The 26,388-nt window shown below is 36.2% G+C and overlaps 1 protein-coding gene across 1 annotated transcript in view; it reads left to right on the top strand.

Moving 5' to 3' along the window:
- The window catches only part of CACNA2D3 (calcium voltage-gated channel auxiliary subunit alpha2delta 3), a 408,036-nt gene that overhangs the window by 310,160 nt on the left and 71,488 nt on the right, over window positions 1–26,388 (top strand). The window contains exons 18-27 of the mRNA XM_041425790.1: window positions 2,455–2,538; window positions 7,503–7,574; window positions 7,807–7,868; window positions 9,721–9,788; window positions 11,488–11,533; window positions 11,686–11,783; window positions 12,557–12,650; window positions 14,222–14,317; window positions 15,428–15,549; window positions 16,137–16,217. Coding sequence (XP_041281724.1) covers window positions 2,455–2,538; window positions 7,503–7,574; window positions 7,807–7,868; window positions 9,721–9,788; window positions 11,488–11,533; window positions 11,686–11,783; window positions 12,557–12,650; window positions 14,222–14,317; window positions 15,428–15,549; window positions 16,137–16,217 — 823 coding nt within the window. The remainder of the gene's footprint in view (window positions 1–2,454; window positions 2,539–7,502; window positions 7,575–7,806; window positions 7,869–9,720; window positions 9,789–11,487; window positions 11,534–11,685; window positions 11,784–12,556; window positions 12,651–14,221; window positions 14,318–15,427; window positions 15,550–16,136; window positions 16,218–26,388) is intronic.

The following is a 26,388-nucleotide window of genomic DNA, read 5'->3' as shown; positions in this document are numbered from 1 at the left end:
TGCATTTAAGTGCACATGCAATTCCTTTGAATGCTTATAGAGCCTAACTCTTGCTTGACCACTGGGATTCTGACTTTGTGTCTTCTTTTATGAATTTTTAAGACATGAATGCTTCTGATTCTTTTCTGCAGAACTTTGGATGTTTTATCCAGATCTCCATTTGTTTGCCTTTGGTTTTTTCTCTCTGAGCGCAAGGTGTGGAATGTATATGATTAAAATAAATACCAGCCCCATAATATGATGCTAGTGGTTTACCTTGGGTTTGAAGCCTGCTTCTGCTGTCAGACACACAAGAGCAACTTTTCTTGTCCTAAATAAAAATATGCACATGTCTGAGAATGCAGTACAGCCCAGAAGCTCTTCAACATCTGTGAGGGAGGATGTAATTAAACATTGGAGTCAGTACAGGAGCTGTTTGCTCTACTCAGATGATCCCAGCTCATGTCTTTGTAACACTGTTCAGTCCTCAGTATTTCAGAGCTTGACTGTAACCATTTCTATTCTAGAATGACTAAATCAGATCAAAGATTTATTTGGTTAGTTGGTGCAGCCACAGAGAATAGGTGTAGTTACTCCCTGTGAAGATTAAAGATAATATTGATATTGCTGCAGCCATAATGAAAGACTTGCAAAACACAGTTAGAGAAATCAAGCCCTAGTAATGAATGGGATGTTATCCTCTCATGTGTTATTCTTGTGAGATTTAATTATATTGGCTGCAAATTCTGTACTTCAGTATTTGGGTGTAGTTATCTCTCTGGCTATCAGGGCTGTCACAGAGCAAAAATTAATTGTAGGACTGAGCTGCCTGAATTCAAAGTCTGGAGTATGAGCACGTGCTGAAAGCAGAAGTTCTTTACATCTCTCTACCCATCTGTTGAATAGTAGTAGAGAAGAAGTAAGTAGACAACCTTATTACAAGTGCAGTGGGTTTTAGCAGAGGGCAAGGAAAGCACATGAAAATACTTTTCAATTGCATCTGCATCACTTCCCAGAACTTACACCAACAGAGTCACTGGGAATTTTTTATGCAACAGAATGAGAATTGACTTAGGATTTTATCCCACAGAATTTCCTAAAATAACTGTTTGTAAGAAAAACTGGGGTATCCAATTTTTAATGAGCAAAAATTAAGGAAGCTCAGTGAAGCCTGTGCTGGGAGAAACTTTACAGTGCTACATCTCAAAATCTCTTCGTGTTAATATGCTGTACTTGATATTTTTAAAAGTTTTCTGTTCAGAAGGATTATTGTTGTTCCTGTTTTTAAGTAGTGTGGTCTACAAAAGCAACTGTGGGATTTGTATGAGAATTTTTAATTCAGAGAAAAAAAGGATGGGAACAACCTTCCTAATGCTCAGAGAGCAAGGCTTTCCCTTGGTCTCTGTAATCTGCAGAACGTGATTGAAAGTGCCTGCTCCACTGGCTGTGGTGACGAATTGCTTGTCTCAAACACTGACATGTTTGGTTTATGGTGCAGTTGGTCCTGGCCTGAGGGAGGAGAATCAACCATATATATTGCCTTGCAGGTACAGTTTCAATCCTTCTGTGGTGCTGCTGAGGAGTAACAAAAGCAATTTGGGGATGTTTCACACATCACAATGTCTGCTGTCATACCTCATAAAGAGACTTGTGGTTTCTCTTGATAAAAGACCGGATTTCACATTATGCCAATCCTCTCCCAAATTTACTCTTTTTTTCCAAATGCACTCTCCTAATTTTACTTATCCTGTCAGATTCTTTATTCTTCCTAAGTACTTCTTTCTTCCACTGAGCCAGGTTTGTGTGGTTGCGCTAAGAGGCTGATTTGGAGTGTTCAGCAGAGGGCAGAATTTCCCACGTTATAAACACCTCGGTGTCAAATTAATTTGTCACGAGAATGTTTATTTTAAATGTGCGATTTACAGCGTAACAGTGAGGAGTGATAAAACCCCCTACATTATCATTATTACTATGTTGCTTTTCCCCATGAAGTTGTAGATAAAATGAAATATCAGCAAATGCTAACACCATACTTCCCAAAGACTTGCATCTTATCTTGTTTGAAGTGAAATGGGTAAACATTTTGTTGATAAGATTACAGTAAATATAACTTCCTGCACAGCTGAAAGAGCCAGTTGGAGATATTTAACGTAAACTTTAAGATCCAAGGTCTCCTGTATTTTCCATATGGGGAGAAGAACGTACAACAGCTGAGTTTGACCTCCCTGTGTGTCCATCAAGAAAAGCTCTGCATCATGGCAAGAGATCATGCAAATGATCATGAGTTTTAGGCTTTTAGTTCACAGGGAGCATTTCTGCAGCAGAACTGTTCATTTTGTGTGAATCAAGCTACGTACTGCTACATGTATTGCAGACCATCAGTGTGCATTTAGAATTTTTTTTTAATCTTCCGATGTGAAAATCTTTGTGCAAATAAAACAGGATGTGCTAACTATTCCACCTTTTTTGTACCAGTATGAAGAGGGGAAGAAACGAAGAAAGCCTAACTACAGCAGTGTGGATCTTTCTGAGGTGGAGTGGGAAGACAGAGATGATGTGGTAAGTGATGTGTTTTAAAACCCTGTCAGAAGACATTGTTGCATCCCACTACTGTACCTGGAAACTGTTTAAGTAGTCATTAGAGAGGCCACCTGACTGCTCTCTGGAAGGGAAGGACAATAGACCCTTCTATATAATTCAGAATTTTATAACTGTTTTGCATTGCTTTTTCCTTATGTATGCATGCACCACAAACACAGACTCTTTGTATTTTTGGTAAAACTCATCACCCTTGCAGTCTCCACGCATCCCATTGTGTATTTGTGCTGGATATCAAATATAGCTCCAGAAACAGGAATAGAATGTCTCCTCAGGGCTGGCCCAGACAACTGATGAAACTCAGAAATTAGTTGAACTTCTTTCCATGAGATCCTTTTTTCCTCAATGGAAGTAATGGGAGGTTTTTACTTAATGTACAAAGTCAAAAAACATCAGATGCATAAACAAAATTGGATTCTTTGACTAATGTGCAGAGCAGAGTTTCACTCCAAACTCTAATTTCAGACACATGGGTAGCTGCAGGAGCAGCAGTTCTGTGTCTATCACACAACGCTTTCCATTAACCAAACTTTTCAGTGCTCCATCTACTCTGTAGTTTGCTCTTTATCTTATTCTTTCTTACCTTTCAGGCTTAGCCTTTTCTGCAGTACTGTATCAAAAGCTTTCCTTATGTCCATGGCTTAACCTTTGCCTGTTCTTTCTGTCACTTCCTCAATAAATCTGATTTGTTAGGCATGATTCGTTTTGTGTGAATCTGCGCTGACTGTCCCTAATTAAATCGTAACTTTCCAGGTGTTCACCTTTCTGTCCCGTAATTTAGTTTTTCCCATAAGGTCCCTCCTGCCAAAGTCACGACTGCATGTCTGTATTTTTCATAGATGTCTCCTGGATCCCTTCTCAAATATCAGTCCTGTGCTAGCTTCTCTCAAGTCCCTCGTACCTCTACTTTTCCAGAGAGGTTTGAATATATCCACTGAAGGTTCCCATATTTACTGTGTCGTGTCCTTCCGAAATCTGGGATGGATCACGTACAGCAGCCCCTGGAGTCTTGTCAGTCTTCAGATATCCTAATTTCTTGATCTCTGTCCTGACAGAAGTCTGTATTTTCTTTCTCCCTTACAAAATATATATCTTGCATTCCCTGCTCCCTCCGCCCCCTTGGTGAATAGTGGAGCAGTTCATCTATGTTTTAGGCAAGGTCTGTTTCGCCAGGTGATAGATTGTCCTCAGCCTCTCCTCAGAGGCCACTTCACTTCCTAAGCTGAAATTTTGTGTTGGAGTGCACACACAAACTTTTTCAATGTTTTTATAGCTTTGTGTCATTTTCTATGCACACGCTATTTAAGGTTTCCTCATAAGATTTTCATATTTTGTAGCAGCCTTCTGCAATCTTGGCAATCTCATTGGCCTCGTGTTTTATACCCTGCTTTTTCTCTTAACTTTGATCCTTTATTATTCAACCAGTTTCTCTGCTAATAACCTTTTAAAATTTCCTCTGTCCTTTCAAATGTTATTGTTGTAGTTACACACAGATTTTAAACCTTCATGAGTTTTCTTGTTATTATTTCTCCTTGGTTTGGGTTTTTTTTTCTTTATATTTCTTCCATTATTTTCTCTGCTTAATTTTCACTTTTTTAATCATATCTCAGTAGAAGTTCAGTGGTTCAGATAATGGGACATTGAGCTATTTCTGTGACATTGAAAGTCAAGTTTTCTTTATAATTGAGATTCTACCTGAGTACACATGAAAGTCCAGATTCAGCTTTCTCTAAGTACTGCCTTTGATTGATGCATAAGCTCCATCACTTTTTCTGAAAATTTCTTTAAAAATTGAGCTTTGTCTTATCTGAAGGCTGCAAAAATTTTATTTCACATTTTGATAAAAAATATATACATACAATTAATCTGAATCTTTCTTTCACCTATGTTTCTTTAAAATGAATTTTTAATTGTAACACAGAAACAAGCTACACATGGCTGTTTTACCCAAGGCCTTATATTTGATGATCTTGATTTTTTCCAAGCTTGAGTAGTAAAGCATTGTTTATTCAACTGCAGAGGCAAAGAATTAATGTATTCATATAGCTGCTTTTAATAACATATACTACTACTGGTATTTTTTTCTCCCATGAAACACTTACATATAAGCTGATTAAGATATTTTCTTACTTTTTGCCACATTAATTTCATGGTTACATAGTTTTCCAAGAATATAGAATGATCTCATGCTGCAGCAGTGAAACTGAGTTGTTAGGAATTGATTGAAAGATATTTTGTTGAAGGAGCAATAATGCTTATTACTCTGAAAGGTGAAGACATGGGTTTTCTTCAGTGATCCAATGAGGAAAAGGTGGCCAAACTAAGGTTAGAATTTTTTTCACTGTGAAATATCGTTGTCATAAATATATCAGCTCATTTTCCAGGTTAACAATACATGCTATCTTGCTGTTAAGGCATTTTATTAGAAACAGAGATTTTAGCATGAGCTTCTTAAGTTAACAGTGTCTTCCAGCAAGATTTGCAAATACACAGTACCAAAGAGGAGAAGTTAAATTTGGATAGAAACCTTTTTCTTATTAACTCACCTAAAATTCTTCTGGTATAATTTCTAGCTGAATGAAATAATTTTTTTCCAAATAAAAAAAAGACCATGAATGAATGTTTTGGGGCTTGAAGCCAACTGAGGCAGTGCTTATTTTATGCATTTGAGGAGGGAGATGAAACTGCAGAAGAGCTGAGAAACCAGATTACAAAGCCAAGAAATGCAATCACAGCAAGCAGGAAAAAAAAAAAAAAAAAAAAAAAAAAAAAGAGAAGTAAAACTCTAAATCCCACATGCAGTCTTGATCTTAAACACTACTGAGAGTTTGGAGATCCTTTTAGTAAATCTATGACTTGCCTGAGGCTTGTGGGAGGAATGGGTCTTAGACAACTGCAGGCACCAATAGGAGAAAAATGAAAACCATGTTAAAGATAAATTGAACTGTTCTGTAAATGTTAGAAAGTAGATGGTTAATTAAGACCAGTTCTCCAAGTCCAAAGCCACAAAACTTAAAATAGGAAACTATTTCCAGAATTGCCTATTATGTATTGTTAAAAAAAATCTACAGTAAAATATATGCTTTATTTTATATATGCCTCCAGCTAAAAATTATTCTTTTACACTCACTGACAGAAGAGTAAGACTGTTAATTCAAATCTAGATGCCCTAGAATTAAATTTAAAGAGCTGCAAAGTTTGCAGTTTTTGATAGGTCAGCCATGCTCAACTTGTTTGTGAGAATAAAACTAGATATTTCACTGGCAAGTTTGGTGATTCTCTTTCCCCTCCATTCTAACTCAGCCTGCAGAGCACATTGATGTTTGTATTCACAATTTCTCATTAAAACTCAACTGAATTGCTCAATCTGGCATGAGGTACTGTGGAAGAGGAGATATTTATTCAGCAGGAACATGATGTCCAAAGTTGTGTTTAGATAGATATGCAATAGAAGAGACATAAAAATGCTCAATTTTCCAATATTTTTTTAATCTTAAATGCTAAATTGATTTGTAATAGCGGAATTTTCAAATCGTGATGAAAACTACAGCTGTGGAAAATCTGTCGGTGCTTTTTCCCACAAAAAGCAAAATAACTCACCTCTTCCATTAGTAAATCTAAGAGTGTTCAAATTAAATATTTCCATTTATGGATGGTGTAACTGTTAAACAGCAACTTTTTTATTTCTTCCCTAAAATGAACTGATGAATAGGCAAATTCAAAACCCGAAGGCTGAGGATTTCTCAAAACACCTGTCTTGTCTTTCCTCAGTTTTAGCTCAGAACCCTGTCCTCATCCTTGGGGACACTGATGGTCATTTTGGCTTACAGGGTGGGGGATGCTTGTTGGTTTTTAAAATCTTTTCACCATCATGGCACTTTCATCTCTGAGAGAGGTTGTGTGTGCTTTGGGAGGAAGGCAGGGAGTACCAAGGTGTGCTAAAGGCAGAGTTTTGAGGGATGATGGGCCGGGGACATTGCAGCTCCCAGGTTTGGAAGACTGTAGCTCATGCAGGAAAAAAAAGTTACAGGAAAAGAGTGTGGGTTTGTAGTGGTGATCTAAAAAGTAACAGATTTAATTTGCAGAGCAGCAGCTAAATCATTGTTTTCCATTTCTTTTCTGTTTTCCCTAGCTTCTCTGAATTTTTGATTTATAAAGCAATGAAACACATTTTTGAAGGGGATTTAAAATGTCTTTTGGAAGATGTGGAGAGGTCCAGGTCAATTGTTAAAGCTGTGACTGGCCTAGGTCTTCCACTACAGAGCTAAAATTTAATACCTTTTAAGGATTGCCTGGACACCAATTGACAGCCAGAGGGAATTGAGAAGCACCTGGATCACATTCTGATCCCCTGGATCACATTCTGATCCCCTGGGCTGCCATTCTGGTTTTCATGGTCTAGTGCTAATTTTTGATGCAGTTACGATAAAGTTTCTGGTTCTCATTAAGGATGCAGCCCAATGTAGATTCTTATCAGAATTAATAGTGTAAGATAAGGGGTTTTCTCTGATTTTGCTTTCTTGTTACCTGTGTCATTGTTGGTGTATTTAAACACTGGGCCCTTGTCTAACCAGCTAAATCCAGCTAGGAATCTAGTCCTTGCCTTGCCATGCAGGATAGTAGTCACACTGTCCATACCAAATAAAATCCAGATTACTACACAAAAAGGTATTTTACTATGAAGGATGCTGAGAGCTACTATCTTATGTACCTTAGCTTGAAATAGTATGGCAGGAGCCTTGGCCTATGCAGTCACTAATAAAATCTGTAAATGGGTTCTCCAGTGTGTAGCAGAATTATTGGAAATGAAGGAATGAACAAAATTGAGTGCTACTTAAGCCAGATGAGTGTACTGGAGAGCTCAGAGCTTAAAGGATTACAGAAAAAGTAAATAAAGGAATTGACACACAGTTCCTTCATTTCAGCTTCGAAATGCAATGGTGAACCGGAAAACAGGAAAATTCTCCATGGAAGTGAAGAAGACTGTGGACAAAGGGGTAAAACGTCTATAATACTATTTTAACTAAACATAAATCAAACAGATAATTTTAAAATTATTTTTAAGTTTGCTATAAATATGGTTCCCTGCAGTATATTTTTTTTTCACTCACTGAATGTAAACTTTGCTTCTGATTATGTCAGTGACTAACCAGTTGATCTTTTATACGTTTCTTATAGCAAACTAACTTCTTCCCCTCTCTCCTTTTGACTTTCTTGTTCTGAATCTAGAAGCGAGTCCTGGTGATGACAAATGACTACTATTATACAGACATCAAGGGTACTCCATTCAGGTAGAGCCGGCCATAATAAATGGACGTTTCGTCCAACTCATTGCATTTGTGCTTATACAGACCTTGTGAACTCATTAAAAGCTCATCAGCACAGGCTGACAATGAAATATCCCTGGACAATGCCGAAAATAGCAAGGAAAAGGAGCCTACCAGCATTCCTTTCAGCTTTTCCAGGGATGGAAAGTTTGTGCAAGCTCACACAGGCAAACTCACAGTGTTTGTCATGGCTTACGTTTCATTGAAAAAATATTCAGTTGAGGTTTACATTGAACGAAAGGCTTTCGCAAGTACTTGGAGAGCTATAAATACTATAATCCATTTAAGTAACTACATCTTGAGCCCCATTTTATTATTTTTTTCCACAACAAGAATGTAATGTAAAATGAGATAGTATTTCACTTCCAATTTGAGGTTTGGATGTTTTTTTTCTCTGAACAACCTTCAGTGGATTTCTATAACTAAAACCAAGTAAGCTGGTAATTTTTGCATATATTTTAGGAGGAAAAAAAAAGAAAAAGAAAAACAGGTAGTCACTTCAAAAATGCTCTTATTTGAACTAGAAATAATCTGCTAACAAAAGAACCCTAACTGTACTTTGCACTTGAGGCAGGAGTTTGGCATTTGTGATGCTCAACTGAAATTTTCTTCAATGGAAGAGTTTCACATAACTTGAGCTACATTACCACGCAGAGAAACTACAGGCACATTCCTCTGACCTCTAACGCATGTTAAAATTTACTGATGGGTGGTAATACTCAGTGGGTTTTTTGTTTTGTTTTCATGTTGTGGAGTTTTTTTCTGGTTGCTGTTTGTTTTTCTTTTCCTGTTTATTTGTTTGTTTTTTCTTTAGCACTGGCACTCTTGCACTGTTAGCTAAACAGAAATCGGGCTATGTGCATGCATGTAGTGTGAGTTATGGTGCTAAGGACAGAATTATAATTAGGAAAACTCCTTTTTCAACATGGTGTGTATCTAGTTTTGGATTGTTGTGTACATTTGGGACAACTGCACGTTGTAGTGTCAAAGATGTTTAGTGTTCAGCCCTTTCCCAGACTGAGTTGTTGATTGCAGCTTGCATGCTCTTGGATTTGGTGCCTCTCCATGTACTTCAAGTACTAGCTCATGCATTTGCAGTCTTGCTGATTACTGCAGATTCCTAGCTCAGGATAATCCCCTTCAATGAATGAATGAATGCCAGAAAGTATTCTGTATTTGTGTTCAATAGCAAGAGGCATGGGATCCCCCAGCCACTTCATTAAACTTGGATGTTTTAAATGGTAGACTGAAAACCAGACCAAAATACAGTGTGTAACTGTTGAGAATTTATGAAGCTGAAGTCAATACAAAAGAGCTATGCTAGCTAAAAATATGAAACACAGAAAAATTAGTCCAGGAGGAGTCATGATGCTGTTGTCACATTTGAAATTCTTTTCCTGTCAGTAGCGCCATCAATTCCCACATTTCTGTAGTTTCTCAACAGCTTTGTCTGATTTACAAATGTTGTCTCCCTCACTGGAAGGCCATGGTCATGTTGAAGGCTCAGCTGAAGAAATCTCATGCTGGGTGAACAGCAGTGAGCTTAGAGGGGCTCATTTATTAGTTTGCCAGCGAATAATGGTTTACTGCACCTCTAAGCACACATAAATACAGCCAATTGTTGCAGGCACATCAGAACTGAGACATCATTGAAGCAACTAATTGAACAATAAATATAATTGGTGAAGGTTTGGAAACAAGCAGTTTTAAGTTAATCATAGAACATGAGCTGGAAATGTTAAAAATGAAAATAGCTCTGAATGTCTGCTATTGTTTGTCTCACAGATTTCAAGGTCTGCTTTATTTCTCTGCACAGTTTAGGTGTGGCTCTCTCTAGAGGACATGGAAAATACTTCTTCAGAGGAAATGTAACTGTAGAAGAAGGTAAGGTACCTACCTTCTCATGTGGCTTACACAGTAGTTTTATTGTTAATTTGGCAGTTCCTTGTCTGCAGATTCCATAAGAGTGTTAGACTTTTTTTTCTTTGAAGATCTTTTACTTCACAGGCTTTCAGGCATAGTCAGACTGTTTGTGAGTCTTCTTTAGATGGGATCATCTTCCATCCTCTTCTCTCAGTATTTCAGAGAACAATTCATAGCCCAATGTTAATTGTTTGTGGTGTTTTCTGAATGAAGTAACCCCTAAGAGCACTGTAATGGCTGTTGGTTTTGTTCACAGACTATACATTGTGAAATCTTTCAGAGCTGTAACTGGTATGTGCATTAGCTACAAGGATTTACATGTTTATAATAGTAGTAGAAGTACCCAGGGAAAGAACTGTTCTTTGGTTTTGGTTTTTGATAGGTCCCCAACTAAATGAGTGGAGGAGTCAACTGTGTGAGTCAAAGTTGTTTGGCAAGGCTTCTGGAGATGAAGAAAGAGTGGAGGCATTTCAGAATGTTGAATAAAAGGTTGAAAATTTTAGAAGCTGCTGAGCAAAAAGTGTTTCAATAGAAGAATGCTTTCAGATTTTATGCTGAAGTCTCTATTTCCGATTCTCCTTATTTTGTCAGCATTGTTAAACAAGAAGCTAATTTCTTCAGGGCTTTGTTCTTTGGTTGTATTTTGGGACATGAATATGTTCTTCTACTCAGGAGAGATATGAAAATAAGTGCCTTGAAGTTTGAGTATCTGCACAGCAGCTACAAAGGAGGCACAATAGGAGACTTGGAGCTACTCCCTCCCCAGATTGTTCCCAACATCCCTCTCACTGATGTTCTTTAATCCAGCCACACATCTCAGGCAGTCTGAATCCCAGATACACCCCAGAAATGTTAACAGAACCATAACAGTTCCCACTCTTACCTTCAGTGATTCTCCCTCCCTTCATCTCTCTGTCCTCCCCAGCGATCACAGTTTTAGCTCCAGTTTTGGTTTCCCTGCCTTCCTTAGTCACGGTTGTTCTGTCCTTGTTCATTGTGTACTCCAGGGGGTTAGACCCAGATGCTGCCTTCTGAACCCTGGTTGCTTATTGTCTATTGATAAGTGGTTTAAGAGTTTTTAAAATTGCCAAAGTACATTTTTATTGTGCTATATAACTAATGATATAGTTCTTATTTACAAGCATATGTGTGACCTGTTAGTACAAAAAACCTTTTCTGAACAATCCCATAAATTGCTGTTTGTGTTCATGGGCTGTATGCTTAGGTTTTGAGGGAATTGTCCTTAATAAATTTTTTCTTTATAAGAGAGGAGAACAGCTCACATGAAATGAGAATTGTGTATTTCAGCATAAAGAATTTTACTGGCCAAAGAGAACAAGGGAGTATGAACAGGAGGCTGTTACCCTTTTGCATTTGTCTTTGCTGAAATTTAAACTTTAAATATATTATGTGAGTAACTCACATGAGTTAAACATATCAGCACAATTTTTTTTTTCTTACCTTTTCGGTTTTAGATCTGATTTAACTAGTTTTGCCAGTTTGTTAGACCCTAAAGTGTATTTGAACATAGTTTACTGTGATTTATTTCATTATGGTAATAATGCACTTTCCAAGAAGGGTTTATATTATGGAGTGTATGCAAATAACCATCTGTTACCCAGACTTCTCCCTAAATAACCCATTATTATTCCTGTTACAGGTTTACATGATTTAGAACACCCTGATGTATCTTTAGCAGACGAATGGTAAGCCTTAAATAAAGCATGAAATTAGTGTCTGTTACCCTCCTTGGTTTCATATTGTTTGTGCCTGCAGAGCCCAATTCTTTATGTTCAAAGACAAAGAAAGATTGTGCTTGTACATATAGCTTTTTACTGTTTTGACAACGTGTTCACAGGTCCTACTGCAACACTGACCTGCACCCTGAGCACCGGCAGATGACTCAGTTGGAAGCAATCAAACGCTACCTCACAGGGAAGGAGCCCCTGCTCCAATGCAAGTACTGGGTTAAATGTGGATTTGCAGGCTTTATCCAGCTAAAAACTGTCATACTTAACCTTCTACAAAATGCAAAGCTACTTAGTTCAACCAGTGATAGGATTGCTTAGCTATTATGTATTATTATTAGTAGTATTAATTATGATAAAAATTATCAACTTTTACAGTAAATGATGTACCAAACATTCAAGTTTCTGTTCAGATGGTGTACCTGTACTATGCAAAATCTTTATAAATTTAATTTATAAAACCATCTGGTTTTATAAATTAAACAGAACTGATGGGAATCAATCCTTGGATCACGCCTCTAAAGAATATACCTGATATTTCATGAGTATTTTAGGGAGGATGCATATGTAATTAGCATGTCTCAACTGCAAAGCAGAATAAAAAATTCAGGTAGGTGCACATTCTGTATGTTTGCAGAAATGCAGAGCTTTTTTGACTGTTACTAGACGTACTTGCTTTAACCTTATGGCACATGCAGACATAAGCATTAATAATATATACATGAAAGAGTTATATGGAGTATCATTGGGTATTTTGACCTGAAATTGTTGCTATTACAATGAAATTATATGTGAAAAACTACATTGTGGTAAAATACAGTGTAATATTAGGTAGTAAATGCTTTGTAGTGTGAAAAGTTTGAAAAAAGGTTTGAAAGCATATCACAGATAAAGTAAAATGTAAGAAAATCCTATTGTTTAGTCATCTAAAAAAGGTTTTCATATGCACATACATTTACTGATTTTATTGTTCTGTTGTAGGTGATAAAGAATTGATCCAGGAAGTTTTGTTTGATGCTGTTGTGAGTGCACCAATTGAAGCTTATTGGACCAGTCTAGCGTTGAATAAATCAGAGTAAGTTATCTTTGTGTCCATCATTATTCATCAGTCATGGCTGTCTTTTTATTAGTTATGTTAATGAATTGGTGGAATGTCTAACAAATCCTAATGTCTGATCCTAAATGCCACCAAGTTTGAGTTCAATCTGAAGTGTTTATCTTGCAGATTATGTAATGATGATTAGCTGAAATTTCCACAATAAAACTGGTGAAATTGTATCCTAATTGCAACTTATACTTCTGTGTATTTTTAACAAAGGGTACTTGGGAAATTTAATGCACAATTTATCAAAATTATTGATAAAATTGATACTTTGTCTCAGAATAAATTATATATAGAAAAACTTGCACTGGAAAATAATTTTTTAATCCTTGATTTGTTTATTTTCCAGAACTACTTGGGATCCAGATTCCTGTTAGGGAGAGTCAGGAAATTAGCCAGTCCTTTTTAGACTTTATATCTTCTAATTCATTCATTTATGCTATGATGTACTAAGGTGTTAAGTAACAAGTTTTTATCCATATCAGAGTAAACAGGTGCTAAGCTTAGCAGTTTGCATGAAATACAATGGTTGAAAGGCAATTCTGGAGATTATCCTGATCAGAGTTTCCTAAATTTCAACCATTTTCTAAAAGTTGAAGGAAAAAATACTTTGCTGTATAGCATGTACTTCTCCTGAATGAATAAAAGCAACATGATAAGATCTGGTTCATCAAAGAGCTATCCAGCCTTCCCTGGGAAGATAAAGATAAGAAATTGTGGCATGTTAATAAACTGTGGCCATTGAGAGGTGCAAGGTGCCATCCTACACAATGAAATAACAGGTCCAAAGCACAAGGACATCTGTGGAATGATGCCAGGAGGAGACTTTTGAAGCCCTTTCAGATTCTGACTTTGCTTCATTCTGTCTCATTAATGAAACAAAAAATTGGCTCTGGTCCCTGGTTTTGTGGTAATGGGACTGAAGTTCTTGCAGCTGTACAAGAATTAGTTTTAAAATAGCTTGGTACTGATAACAGTGCAGCAGAGGAGTTGAGGAAGTTCAAGTTGCTTGCTGTGGTTTTTTTTCCAAGTTCTAGCGGCTACAACTTGTCCTGATGGCAGCTAAGCTTAACTCTCATCTGCCTGTTTTAAAATGTTTGCTTACCTGAGTAATAGTCAGAGCTATGACTTGAAGCTTAAATATAGCACAGAAATGTTGAATGGACTGGGACCAAGACCTGGAAATCCTGCCCATCTCAGAATCACCGTGTGCCAGTGGTTATTAAATAGTTTGTAATAGCTATGGCACACCTTTTTATTTCATTACTCTATCCATATAATCCCTTCCTACAAATCCTACAAAATTTATTGTGTTTGGCTTTTTATGTATTCTTAGGCTAAATAGCATTTCTACATTGCATACTAGTCAAAACCCAGATGACTATAACTTGAAAACCAGCATTTAAAAGTGAATCAATAAATAAGGGAACTATGTTTAGAATAATCTTAAAGACATGTACTCTTGTGCTTTCTGTGGCAGTGAAGCAGCTTTATCTGTTCACTGTCTGAAGCTTTGGCTCTGCTTGTGCTCTGCTGTGTTTCAGGAACTCTGACAAGGGGGTGGAAGTTGCTTTCCTTGGGACACGGACTGGACTCTCTCGGATCAACCTCTTTGTGGGCCCAGAGCAGCTGACCAACCAGTGAGTAACAACCTGTGCCTGGCAGCCAGGAGAGAAAAGAGAGGAAAAAATTAGTTTATTTTATGAAGCCTTCACATAGAGCAAGTTAGAAAGATATCTTAGGATCCCTTAAATTATTTCTTTGTCTGGAATATTTAGAACAATGAACTATTTTACACCTGTAGCCTATAAATCTGCTCTCCCTGCACACACTTCCAGCCTCACATCTCTCTTCAGAGAAATTACAAATATGCTACACCTTTTACTACACCACCTGAAAACAAATACCTGTAGGCTTTTTCAGGGATTTTGCGCCATTGTGGCGGAAAATATTTTTGGTGTTGAATAAAGCCAAGGGACAGAATTGGACTGGGTGAAAGAGCAATCAGGAGACCTCATCATACAAGAGTTTCCTGTTTTCCTTTGAGAACGTGATCTAGTGGAGGTGTTATGCATATAAAAAAAAAAATCTGTGTTTGATATTTATGATAAAATAACTTGATAAAGTTCTACAGGCTTATCTGAAGACAGATATTGTTGTACAAGTGGGTGACATAAACAGCACTACAGTTTGTCACTGTCAGACAGAAAACCAGAACAATGGAGTGGACATTATACTTGTTCTTGGCATAAAGTTTCTTCTGTCAACAGAATTTGCTGAAATTATTGAGGAATAAAGTATTTGGTTGTCCACTACCACCCTCTACATAGTATTTTGAACACAGGCTGTAAAATTACCTTTTTTTCACTACCTAAGAGTGAATGCCAGTGGCAACCAACTAGCAAATCTCCAGTGCCTTTTCCATGTTGTGCAGCTCACAGTTCTTATATTTTGCTGAAGAAAAAGGCTTTTTAGTCTAAGCATTTTTATTTATACAAATCAGTAAAAACAATTTCAGTGGGACTTAGAGGTACTGGTTTTTACATCTTTCACAACAAAAGTTATTGTGTGTCACAAATAATTATTAGTAACTAAATTTAACTCTTTTGTTGAGAAAGTGTTATTGGAAAAATTGTGCTAAACCATTTTCTTTTGTAAAAGATTGCTTTTCTTTTGTCTTTCAAAGCTAGAAACCATTGTGTGCCATGCAACAAACAATAATTGTTTTCTTTCTCTCTTTTTTTCTCAAGAGACTTCCTGACAGCTGAAGATAAGGAGAACATTTTTAATGCTGACCATTTTCCACTCTGGTACAGAAGAGCTGCTGAACAAATACCTGGGAGCTTTGTCTACTCAATCCCATTCAGCACAGGTCTGTGATTTTGTCATTCCTTGGGTTCTGAACCATGCATGATGCTGAAAGGATCCCAAGTGTGTCAGTACAGAGTGGGCTTTATAGCTGTTCTCAAATATTGATCTGAACTAAACAGTGAAATTTGCAGCTATTTCACTGGTCCTTTGACCAGGTGTGTCCTTCATGGGGCGGCAAGCGAAACCCCAAAGTGTGGTGTGACACTTTTCATTGAGTATTTGCACAGGTAGAACTACATTTTAACAAGTATTTTAAGCAGCACAAGTCCAACAGGGTAAATGTCCACACTATTGAGAAGCCCTGCCAGTTGTCATCTTCGCTGCCCCTTTTAGCAGAGGAGGCAAAATCTGATGGCTCATTTCAGTGTTTAAGCTTGTTTTTGGCATGCTGAGGAACTTAAAATGCCAGTGCCAGTATGTTCTGTGCATATGTAATGTTCCCTGGTTTATTTTCTGAACACTATATCCATATAGACTGTTATCTAAAACCAGGGGAAAAAAACCCCAAAAAAACAAAACCAAACCTGAATTTCCACATTTTGCAATAAATGGTTTCAATTTCTTTCCCCCCCTTAATACACCTCACAGAAACTGCCAACAAGAGCAATGTGGTGACAGCCAGTACTGCTATTCAGCTTCTGGATGACAGGAAATCTCCAGTGGTTGCAGGTACAATTGTTGTAGTTTATTCTTGTTGTTAATTTTTATTAATCGGTTTATGAGTTCCTCCCTTTCTCTTTTGGTTAGCAGGTGTAGATATTAAATCCTTTCAGAAGAGAGAGAGAAGGATGCAGTTGCACCTGTAAGATATAACTGGATGACTCAGTGTGGAGAGTATTTAAAAATGTTTCCTCTTCCCAAGAACTTGATCCTTTTTTAATTGACTCTCAAACCTCCCTGTGAGCTATTGAGTTTGACTTTTTGACTGTTATCTGCAAAGCATTTTTTGGTAGAGACAATTCTATATCATCATAAATCAGATTATTATGATAAGGAAAAGGAAATATAAGAAAGGACAATCTGATGTGTAAATGTTCCACCCAGGCTTCAAGTTTAAAATTTCTGTCCTATATCAGGATTGTTTTATAACAGAATACAATATGGTGATTTTGTCTAGATTATCAGAGATGTGGTTTGTTCAGAGCATAGAAATTGAATAACAAAGCTCTACTGTCTGTCAGCCAAGAGTATAACAGTACCTAAAGACTAAAAGGTGAAGTATGACAACTACAGAATAGAGATAAAATACACTGATTTCAAAATGAGAGTAAGTAATTTTGAAATTGTTGGATATTCCTAGCTCAAGTTCAGATGCTTATCTGACCAGTGTTTTTCCTAGTTTCCAATGGTTACTGACCTTGAAGAAGGAAAAAATTTTGATAAATCTTATGATTTATTTTGCCAGAAACTCTCTTATCTCAGGAAAAATTAGATACCTACCACAAAAGCAAGAACCACCTTATTTTTCTCTTGTATTTAAAATACTATTAAAATTGCAGTGAATACAATAGTGAAAGAACAAGAATGTGCCATTAAAATGGGAAATCTCAAATATGCTTCCTCAAACACAGAATATTTACATTGATAAGAAAAGATTTTGGAAGGTCAATAGGAAAGCAGCTTTCTGACTCCAATCCACAAGATACATTCTTCAGAAATTATTGAACTCCTCTATAACATTTCATGAAATCTTCATTTTGACTTCATGCTCCTGTTAAAGCATAAAAGAGCCTTTATAAACTAATGTCAATGCAGTTACCTGCAAAGTGCTGAAAATGTAATTGAGTGTTTTCACTGTACCAGGAAGAAGGGTGACATTATTTCTAGAATTCTCAGTTGTTTGGATTTAGAAAAAGTTTCATGATGAACTTTTCAATCATCTCTAAAATGTGTAGGGTTAATAGACATCCCGATATTTATTTTTTTTTTCTCACAATTATTTGCAGTTTGGTTTTGACTTTGAGAAGGTATCACACATTATTACTTCTAATACACCATCAACAAGCTTTGGGGTTGTTTGTTTTCTAGTAATTGTAAAAGAGAAAAGCAAGTGCTGTTTCCATTCCCCCAATAATTCTGGTTATTACTGAACATTTAAAAATGCTTGGGGCCCATACTGTCTATCCAAAATAAACACAGGGTGTTGAAAGCTTTTTAATGCCAAAGCATGAAGATTTCCATGGTATCTGTAAAAGCATAATGCCATGAAAGATAAGAGCAGTGTACCTTCACTCTGAAGCACATCAGTGGTTTTTTATTTCCACTTCTGTAAATTTTAAAGACTGTGTGCTAGATATTTTTTTTACAATATGAAACATTTTTAAGAGTTTGTTTTGAATAATTTTTCCTTTCCCTCTTGTATTGCATGTTTTCAGGTGATTTTCTTGTTGGGGGGAGGTCACTTTGGATCCATACAAACTTTTTTCTGTGAAAGTATCACTGACACAGCTGCAGCCTCTCAGAGACAAAGAAGTGTATGCTGTATTCTTGTTCTGTTTAAGATCATGAATGTGACTTGTCAGTCCTACTTTCCCTCAGAAAACTTACAAGAAAGTACCCAGCATGTAGTTCAATTTTTAGGTTTTATTATAAGGTTGACAAAATTCTGTGTTAAACAAAATGGATTTGGTGGCAGAAACTGGAGCAGTGATAAATGGGAGAAGTTTGAAGTTTTTATTAGCTTGACTTGGGAGACTAAAGTAAGATTATGGGTAATGTTTTCAAATACCTCCTTTAGAGTTCAAATTTGGCCAAAACATCTCATTTTAATTTGTGTAAAGTAAGTATTCCTTATCCCCATTTGGTCTGAGTAGATTACAGTAAGCAGCAGGACGGGATACACATTTCATGTTAAATCACTCTGTTCCCTAGAGGGATTTGACTGAAAATTAAGCTGTGCCAGAATGTTGTTTATTACAGATCACTACAAGAGTTTAAATCTGGCAGAAAGAAACAAGAACATTGTTATAAAATGGAAAACTGAGTTATTCCTGCCCATGAGAGGGGGAAAAAGGAACAAAACCGACTCTTACTGCACAATCTATAGACTGGGTTTTGGGTTTTTTGTTTTATTTTGGGGTTATTGGGTTCTTTTGTTGTTGTTCATTTGTAGTGGGATTTTTTTGTTTCTTGTTGGGGTTTTGTGTTTTTTATTTGGAAACCCATCACTTATAACAGATTTCATATAAAAGTCTAAGGCTTAATGCGAATAACAAAGATTCAACTGCATAAAATAGGCAAAAAATCCTGAAATCAGTGAGTCTGCCAACTGTTACTACAGAGGAATTGAGTGTTGCTGCTGTTTCACCATCTGTACATACTAATACCAGTTCCCTGTCAGAATGTCTTTGCTTCTTGGCAAAAAGCCCGTGTAATTTTTTTCTAAAACCTCTCCTGCTTCTTGCAATTGAGATTGTGATTTTTTTTTTTACTTAAATGAATGCAAATTTCTACAGAAGGTGTGTAGATAAATGTTTAATATAACTGTAGTAGCATCATATTTATTGCTGTCCATACAGAGTTCAGTTTAGTTGCAGGAGGGAAGTTACAGAAGTACTGCAGGCAGGGCTTTCTTTAGATTTGGACACATTTATGTTCAAAATTTCTTTAGCTAAGTGTTTTCTATGACCATGTCTTCTATATCAAGATGACGCTGAAATGTTGAGCATCTTCAAACTGCCCCAGTTACAAAATGAAGAGTAAATGATGGTGGTTTTTTTTTTTCCTTCTTCTTCTTAACAATAACTGAAAATAGGAGAATGACCCCAGGCCCCAGTCTTGAAATTTAGTGAGATCCCTGGAAAATTAGTGTTCCTGTGGGTGGCAAAGATGAAGCTAATATAGAATATCTGGATTTAGATAGTGATTTAGCTATTAAAATCGAGGCAAGTCAAGATGGAACTGTGTTTTATGATGTTCATGTGAAGGGCAGTATATTTCTGCTAAATGCTGGTAGAATTCAGCATTCCAGTCTTGTATTCTTTGAGATTGCATGGTAAGTTGGATGTTGACTCAAATGGCCAACATAGAGGCATCTGGATAAGTGCAGCATAGGATTTTTATGTGCTCTGTGTGTGTTTATTTCCTATTTTTGACAAGAGATGATGGTTTTATGGGTATGTTTTAGTTTAAAAAATTATTAAAGGTACTGCTCGCCTAGAAAGTTCTGAAGAAGATACAGGGATGGAAGCAAGCAAAAAAGAGCCATCATGGAGCAAAGCAAGGTCTAAAAATTGAAAAATTGCTCTCTCTTGAGATTTTGAGATTGTTGACAAAATATGTGAACCTTCAAAAATGCAGTTCTCTGTAGAGGCATTTTAGTGCAAAAGCTTTACTACAATATAGGACCTTAAAAGCCCCTATTTTTGAAAGAGGCCATCACTGTTCACAGAAAACATGAAAATTAGCTCCTTGGTATGTTTAATTAAACACAACAGAACTGACATAATCTTCTAAGGGAAAAGAAAAAAAAATTAAAGAATGCTGAGGAAAATGTCTGATGAAAATTGTCAAGTCCTCTTAAGATTTCTTCATTGAACAAGCAGAACCTTGATTTCAGGCCTCATTGGAAAAGTCCTTAGCAGGCTTAGTAAAAAGCTCTGGACACTGAGTCAGAAAAATGAAGGATTACACCATGCACAGGCAAAGTCCTCAGTCTCACAATCACTGAAAATTTAGAATTTGAATGAGATGAGGAGGAATTGTCCATTTTTCTTTAATACAAGGCTGCTTAGAAAAGCAGCTTAGAAATTATGAATTTCCTGAATCTTTTTTGACTCATTTCATGCAGACCAGTAAACTACATGAATTGTAGAGGCTGGAATTGATCTATTAAGATCATCTGCTCCAATCCTAGTGGACTAAATCTTGACAGAATCTGAGCTAGAGCTGATTGCCCAGAACTGTGTCCACTCAGGTCTTCAATGCTTCCCAAGTGGAGAGGCCATACCCTCTCTGGGTATGTCATATTAGATGTAAATAGATAGGAAAACAGGAGTTTTAGTATTGTTCCCACCAATTGTTGCAAATGTAGAATTGCAAAAACGTTTTGTTTGTATGGTACCTAAGTACAAGGAAGGAATATCTAAAGAAGACTTTTCTGCCTTTTTTAAAAAAAATATAATTAGTTTTGTGTTGGACTTCGTATTTATCAAAGTTGAAATTAGCAAATAGAAAACACTAAATGAGCCCTCCTTGCACATGCTCTTCTGTGGCCTGTCAATTCAAATAAAGCAGTAGCTGAATTTGTTTGTTTTAAAAAGATAAAAAGCTTTGCCAGCACATCAGACCTGTAGTTTCTGAAAAATGAGCAGGTCCTCAATGCTTTATGTCAGCTTAACTAAAATACTATAGTAAGAGAAGCTCACTGTAGCTGATTGATTGAGAAATGAAAGTATTCCAGTTCTGTGAAGATGAAGGCATTTTACAGTCATTTTCTATCACAGGAGGGTGGTTTCCTGGGATGTGCATTTAAGCATTGCCATAGCTCTGGCTCTACCCTTTATGAACCTGAATGAAAAGAAAAATTGCACTAATTTATATATATATATATATATATATATATATATATGTGTATGCATATATGAACTAAGTTATGTTTAATATATAGTTAGCAATTTTTTGTATCAGGTATAGGAGTTCTACTGAAACTGAAGCAAAGACAGTCAGTCCTCTTCTGTTCACTGACGGTGGGATTTTAAATGCTCTCACCAAAAATACTCATTATGCAAACAAGAATACTATGTTTTATTCTCCCAAAGAAACTGTTCCAAGTAATGCCATGATCCAGTATTTAACTTTTCCAGTATTTAACTTTTCAAACTTGATCCTTTGTTTTTATAACCAGCCCATATACAAATTCAAGGATTTTTTCTCCAAACCCTGGTTAGAGAGAGATTTTTTTTTTGCAAGTGACCTCATCCATCACTTTTTTTGTTCTCCCTTTTATATAATTTTAAAACCCAACTTTAATATAGCAATAAATTCAGTTATTCCATGTTAAATATTCCTAGTCAAAATGCTAAAAGGCCTCAGGTATTTTGAATGAATCAGCTTGAAGATTTAGCATCTCCTTCTAGGTTCATATACATAAGCTAAGCTAAGAAATAGTAAGGACTTCATTTAATCACTGATTTGTTAGAAGTGGCACACAATTTTTAATGCTTTTATTCTGGCCAGAGGAAAGTGACCCTGATGAGCCTGCTGTTTAAGACAGTCAAACTGTGCCTTGAAATTAGGAAAGAACAAAAATCTCATATTACTTTTAAAATACAAATTATACTGAGGCTGGTCACGCTTCAGGTATTCATTCTTGCTGTTTAGATCAGACTCTTCAGGACAGCAATTTAAAAGGAAGATTTGTGAACATACCAAATTTTCAGTAACTGAGATTTCTGCTGATCTAGGCTCTAAGTATGGAAGATTCTTTTAAAAATTCATGGGGGAAAATGTGCACCTTATTTCTGAAAATATGTACCTTTATAACACAAAAACTCTGTTTTTCACCCCCTTTTCCCTTTTTTTTTTTTTTTTTTTTTTTTGTGTCTTAATATTTTTATCTATGTGACCTCAACATTTCATCCAGGTTTTTTTAAAATTAATTTAAACTGGGTGTGCATGCACTTCTCTCTTTTAACAAAGTGACTCTCAAGTACTTGATCAAAAGTAATTTGAACTATTGATATTTCTAGAAGTGACAGATACTGTAAAAGTTCCATAAATACTGAAATCTGCTGATGTTACAGTAGCACAAGTACATCTGCTCTGCTCTTCTTGTACATATTTTTCCTATTTTTTTCATATGTATTGCTTTCATATTATTTTTAAGAACATTCAGGCAAATGTCAATGCCATATACAGTCCTTAAAATTTATGATACCATCTATAAAATTGTATTTTAATATGGAGGCCTAGGGGAAAATGAATATGTCATCATAATGACACACCAACCAAATTTTTGAGGCATTCTAAAATAGATGCTTTCCTTGTCAGGCAGGAGAGTGATTTATCTAACCTTTACTCCCCATTATAAGCCACAGAATATTACATTCAGCAGTAGCATTTAGCAAATCCCTCAAAATGTTTTTCATATTTTGGTGAAAACCCGACTTTGTGTTTTTCCAGAGTTTCTTGTTCATTTTGAATATTGTTTTTGTATTCATAAATCTTATATTGGTATACAGACTAATGTTTCCAGCTTTAGGAAAACTGAGATGTGTATTTGTACAGCACAACATTAACCAACTCACATGCTGGGAGCCATTGCTTGGGAAAGATGGTTTGGAGGAGGAGCGTGCAGAGAGGTAAGCTCCTCCACTGGATGCTTTGGAGCAGGTGGTGAAGTCCTGTCCCTTTCCATGGGCTGAACAGGGAAGCTGAAGTCAGTGACATTTCACAATTCAGGCATTTACATTCATTTGCATTTGTTCTCAGTTAATTTCACCATACAGAATCAGTGTGTGGAATAGTTTAATAGTGCTTCTCCTTTTTTGAGGTAGTTCTCTGCTGGTGTTGAGAATTTAACCTGTATTTATCTAATTCTTGGGCTCTCCTCACCACTTGTTCTTAGAGAATCCAGGACTTTGACAGATGTATTCCAACACATTTAGTATTAATATGTATATTAAATGGCAGAGAGCATCTGCTCTTTGCTTCTGCCCTTCTGCTTTGCTGTTGGGGTTTGTTCTACATAATTTGTGGAGGAGGAAGATCCTTGTGATCTAATAGATATCAGATTGTAGGGGCATTTTGCTAAAGAATTCTGCTGCCAGCAAAATAAATCCCTGATTGCAGATCAAGCAGAACAAGGCAGTAGATGAGCTGTTGGGTCCTTTGGATAATAACTTCAAATAATGCTGCACAAGGTTGAAGCTGCAATCATAAATATGAATTCATTGCTATCATTTTAAGTATGAGAACTGATTAAATTATTTTCCCTTCAGTGGACTATATTTCCAAACATTAATGGTGTTTTCTCACGTGTTTTATCTTGAAATGAGGATGACAGCCTTTGGAAAAAAGTTGAGCATGTAGTGTCCATAGCCCTAAAACATGGAGGGAGCCCTCTGCAATCAGTCCAAAAGAGCAACCACAGCTTCCACTGGAGAGAAGTGTCAAGTTTGTATTTTTGGTTTGTTTATTTTGTTGGCTTTTGATTCCTACACCTTCTCCTCTGCCGTGATTTACTGTGGTTGCTGTTGCTGCTCATTTTCCCCATGATCTGCAGCACATGCAGCCACATTTGAGGTAAGACAAACTCAGGACATACCACAACTCTGAAGATTGTGGTTGCTATGCCACTATTGGCCAAATTAAAAGATCCAAGTCATAAATGTAGGCATCCTTTTTTGGATGCTTGACTAAAGCCTGTGTGTCCTTGTCTCCTGGGCAGCAAAGTTAGATTATTTTAATGGTTAATTGTTAATCAGAGATAAGCTATGTGTAGTGTCACTAAATGTGCTACTTTGATATTCAAGAAAGATCCAGGTTTTGTTTGGACATGGTACTACTAGAGAATAATGAAGTTGAATTTTGATTGACTTTTTGTAAGCTCTAAATGGAAATACAAATGTGGCAACCCATTATGTTTCGGTTTAAACTTTGTGTCTTTCAATATAGATGCTATTGGTCATTTTCTGTAAAGAACATGGATGTATTGCAGTCTTCAATTTTTGTTCTAAAATGAAAATTTAGAAAATTTTTCTGTAAACAAAGCAATGTAATGAGCCTTTATATGAAAGGTAAGAATGCAACAATATGTGTGCTTTCCCTGCATTTGCAAATGCCTTACAGAGTAGAATGTCCTGATATTTTGTTGACTTTGATGGGGAAGAGTGTTTTTCACAGAGATTAGAAAAAAGTACTGTGCTTACTGTAATACTCTCATGAGATTACTGGAAGGACAACAAAGCTTTCTCAGGATCCTTTATCTGAAAAACAAATCTGTGCAGACAAATAATTTCAGTGGCAGATGTCCATTACTAAGCTTTATAAATTCAGGGCAGTTCTGTGGGGATTCCCTGTATTCAGTCTTCCACTTGTTGTAGTCAATAATTTTTATAGACAACAAATTGTGGCTTTTATCTCTGTTTATCAGTAGATGAAAATTCTGTTTCCTCTACTGAAAAATAAATATTTTACCTTTATTAAATAATTGAATCAATACTTCTCTCTGTTCATTTTCTGCTATTCCCCTGTCATTAGAAATGACTGGATTTCTTGATTACAAACACTTTTAGCACGGTAGCTATGATATACAGGCTTATAAACATTAGATGAAAAATTTCCTTGTGATTTTTTCCTTTTTGTTTGTTTTGGGAGGTGTTTTTTTGTTGTTGTTTTTTCCATTGGGAAACAGCATTTTAGAAAGTATAGCATCAGATTTTGCATGGGTTGGCTCACTCTGTTCCCACAGCAGAGGGAACTAATGGAAATACTTAATACTTTGATTTGTGGCAGAACTCCCTATCAATTTGCAGCTTTGTGTATGCCTCAAAATCCCCAAAGCATCTTCTATGTGGCTTAGAATGAATTTCTTTAAATGTTGTGCCTTTCATTGACTCTCCCTCATTTTCTTTTTTCCTTCTTCTTCTTTTTTCTTTTTTTTTAAATATATGAATAATGATACAATGAGGAAAGTCTGAAAGGTTTTTGGTGCTAAGTCTGTTTTTTAAGGACTAGGAAGATGTTCTGGGTTATTCCTGACTAGGAGATACCAAGTCAATTCTTATTTTTCTTTTGCTTGAAAATACCAAAAGTGTGAAGTGATTTGTGATGGAAGCTGTGCTGCTGTGTCTGAGCCTGTTAGAAACATTGAGGGTGAAATCTCTCTGGAGATGGGAGTTTATTAGCTTTCATCTCAGGATCTACACTTTGAGTACAACTGTGCTCATTTTAGGTTGTCCCTGTGGAAAACCAGTGATTTGGCATGGCTCCAAACTCATTTTTGGGCAATAAGATCCAATCCCATCTTATTTCCGTCTTCTGAATCTGAAAAACTGTGTGTTTTGCTTTGCAAAATGCTGTGGCAGTAAATGGATAATAGAATAAAAAAAAAATGTAGATTTACATATTTAAATGACTTAGTTCTAGAAGTAGATTAGATTATTTGTTAAGGTTTACCAAATATTTATGAGAAAAGAAAAAGTAAACATCAAGAGATCAGATTAAAGAGCCTTAATATAAATATTCTACAAATTAGGATATTGTAAAAAATATAAATATTCTAAAAATGTTGTGCTGATGATGTCTCAACTGAAGTAATGTTCCCAGTTTAGGGTACCACATTTTAAACAAAATGTAGAAGAACTGAAAAAGCTCCAGGGAATACAGGAGGAAAAAAATTTGAAAAATGTGATCTTGCAGGAAATATTTGAAACAGCTTGGTTCATTTAGTTCAGGACAGACAAGAATGAGCTCAGCCTAATAATGATGTGAAGTACTTAGCAGTTAAAAAAAAAAAAGAAAAGAAAGACAGACAGTAATTGATTGTTTTCAATATCTGCTAGATTTAGATTAAGACTGAGATGCTTAATTTTCTCTGGACATGAAAGTAACGCAGATGCAGGAATGAGCTTTAATATTTAGGTTGCAATTATTACAAAATAGATAAGAGCAAGGGTTAAATGACTCCTGCCACAGAGCCCATTACTCAGTCGAGGCTGTTCTGGGACAGCTACAAAGCTTGATCTCAGAATCTGTCTGTTGGAAGGAGAGTGCAGATCTCCAAATGCCACGACACAGCTTCCTCTTGCCCTTATTGCAGAATGTTCCATGGCCTTTTTTCCTCAATAGTATAAAAAATGCTGATTTCTGCATTGGCTACCTGGACAGATCTTTGTCC

The sequence above is a fragment of the Onychostruthus taczanowskii genome, unplaced genomic scaffold, assembly GCF_017590055.1.
Source record: "Onychostruthus taczanowskii isolate IOZ18803 unplaced genomic scaffold, ASM1759005v1 scaffold9, whole genome shotgun sequence".
Classification (NCBI taxonomy): domain Eukaryota; kingdom Metazoa; phylum Chordata; class Aves; order Passeriformes; family Passeridae; genus Onychostruthus; species Onychostruthus taczanowskii.
This window is presented reverse-complemented; position numbering and strand designations above follow the sequence as displayed.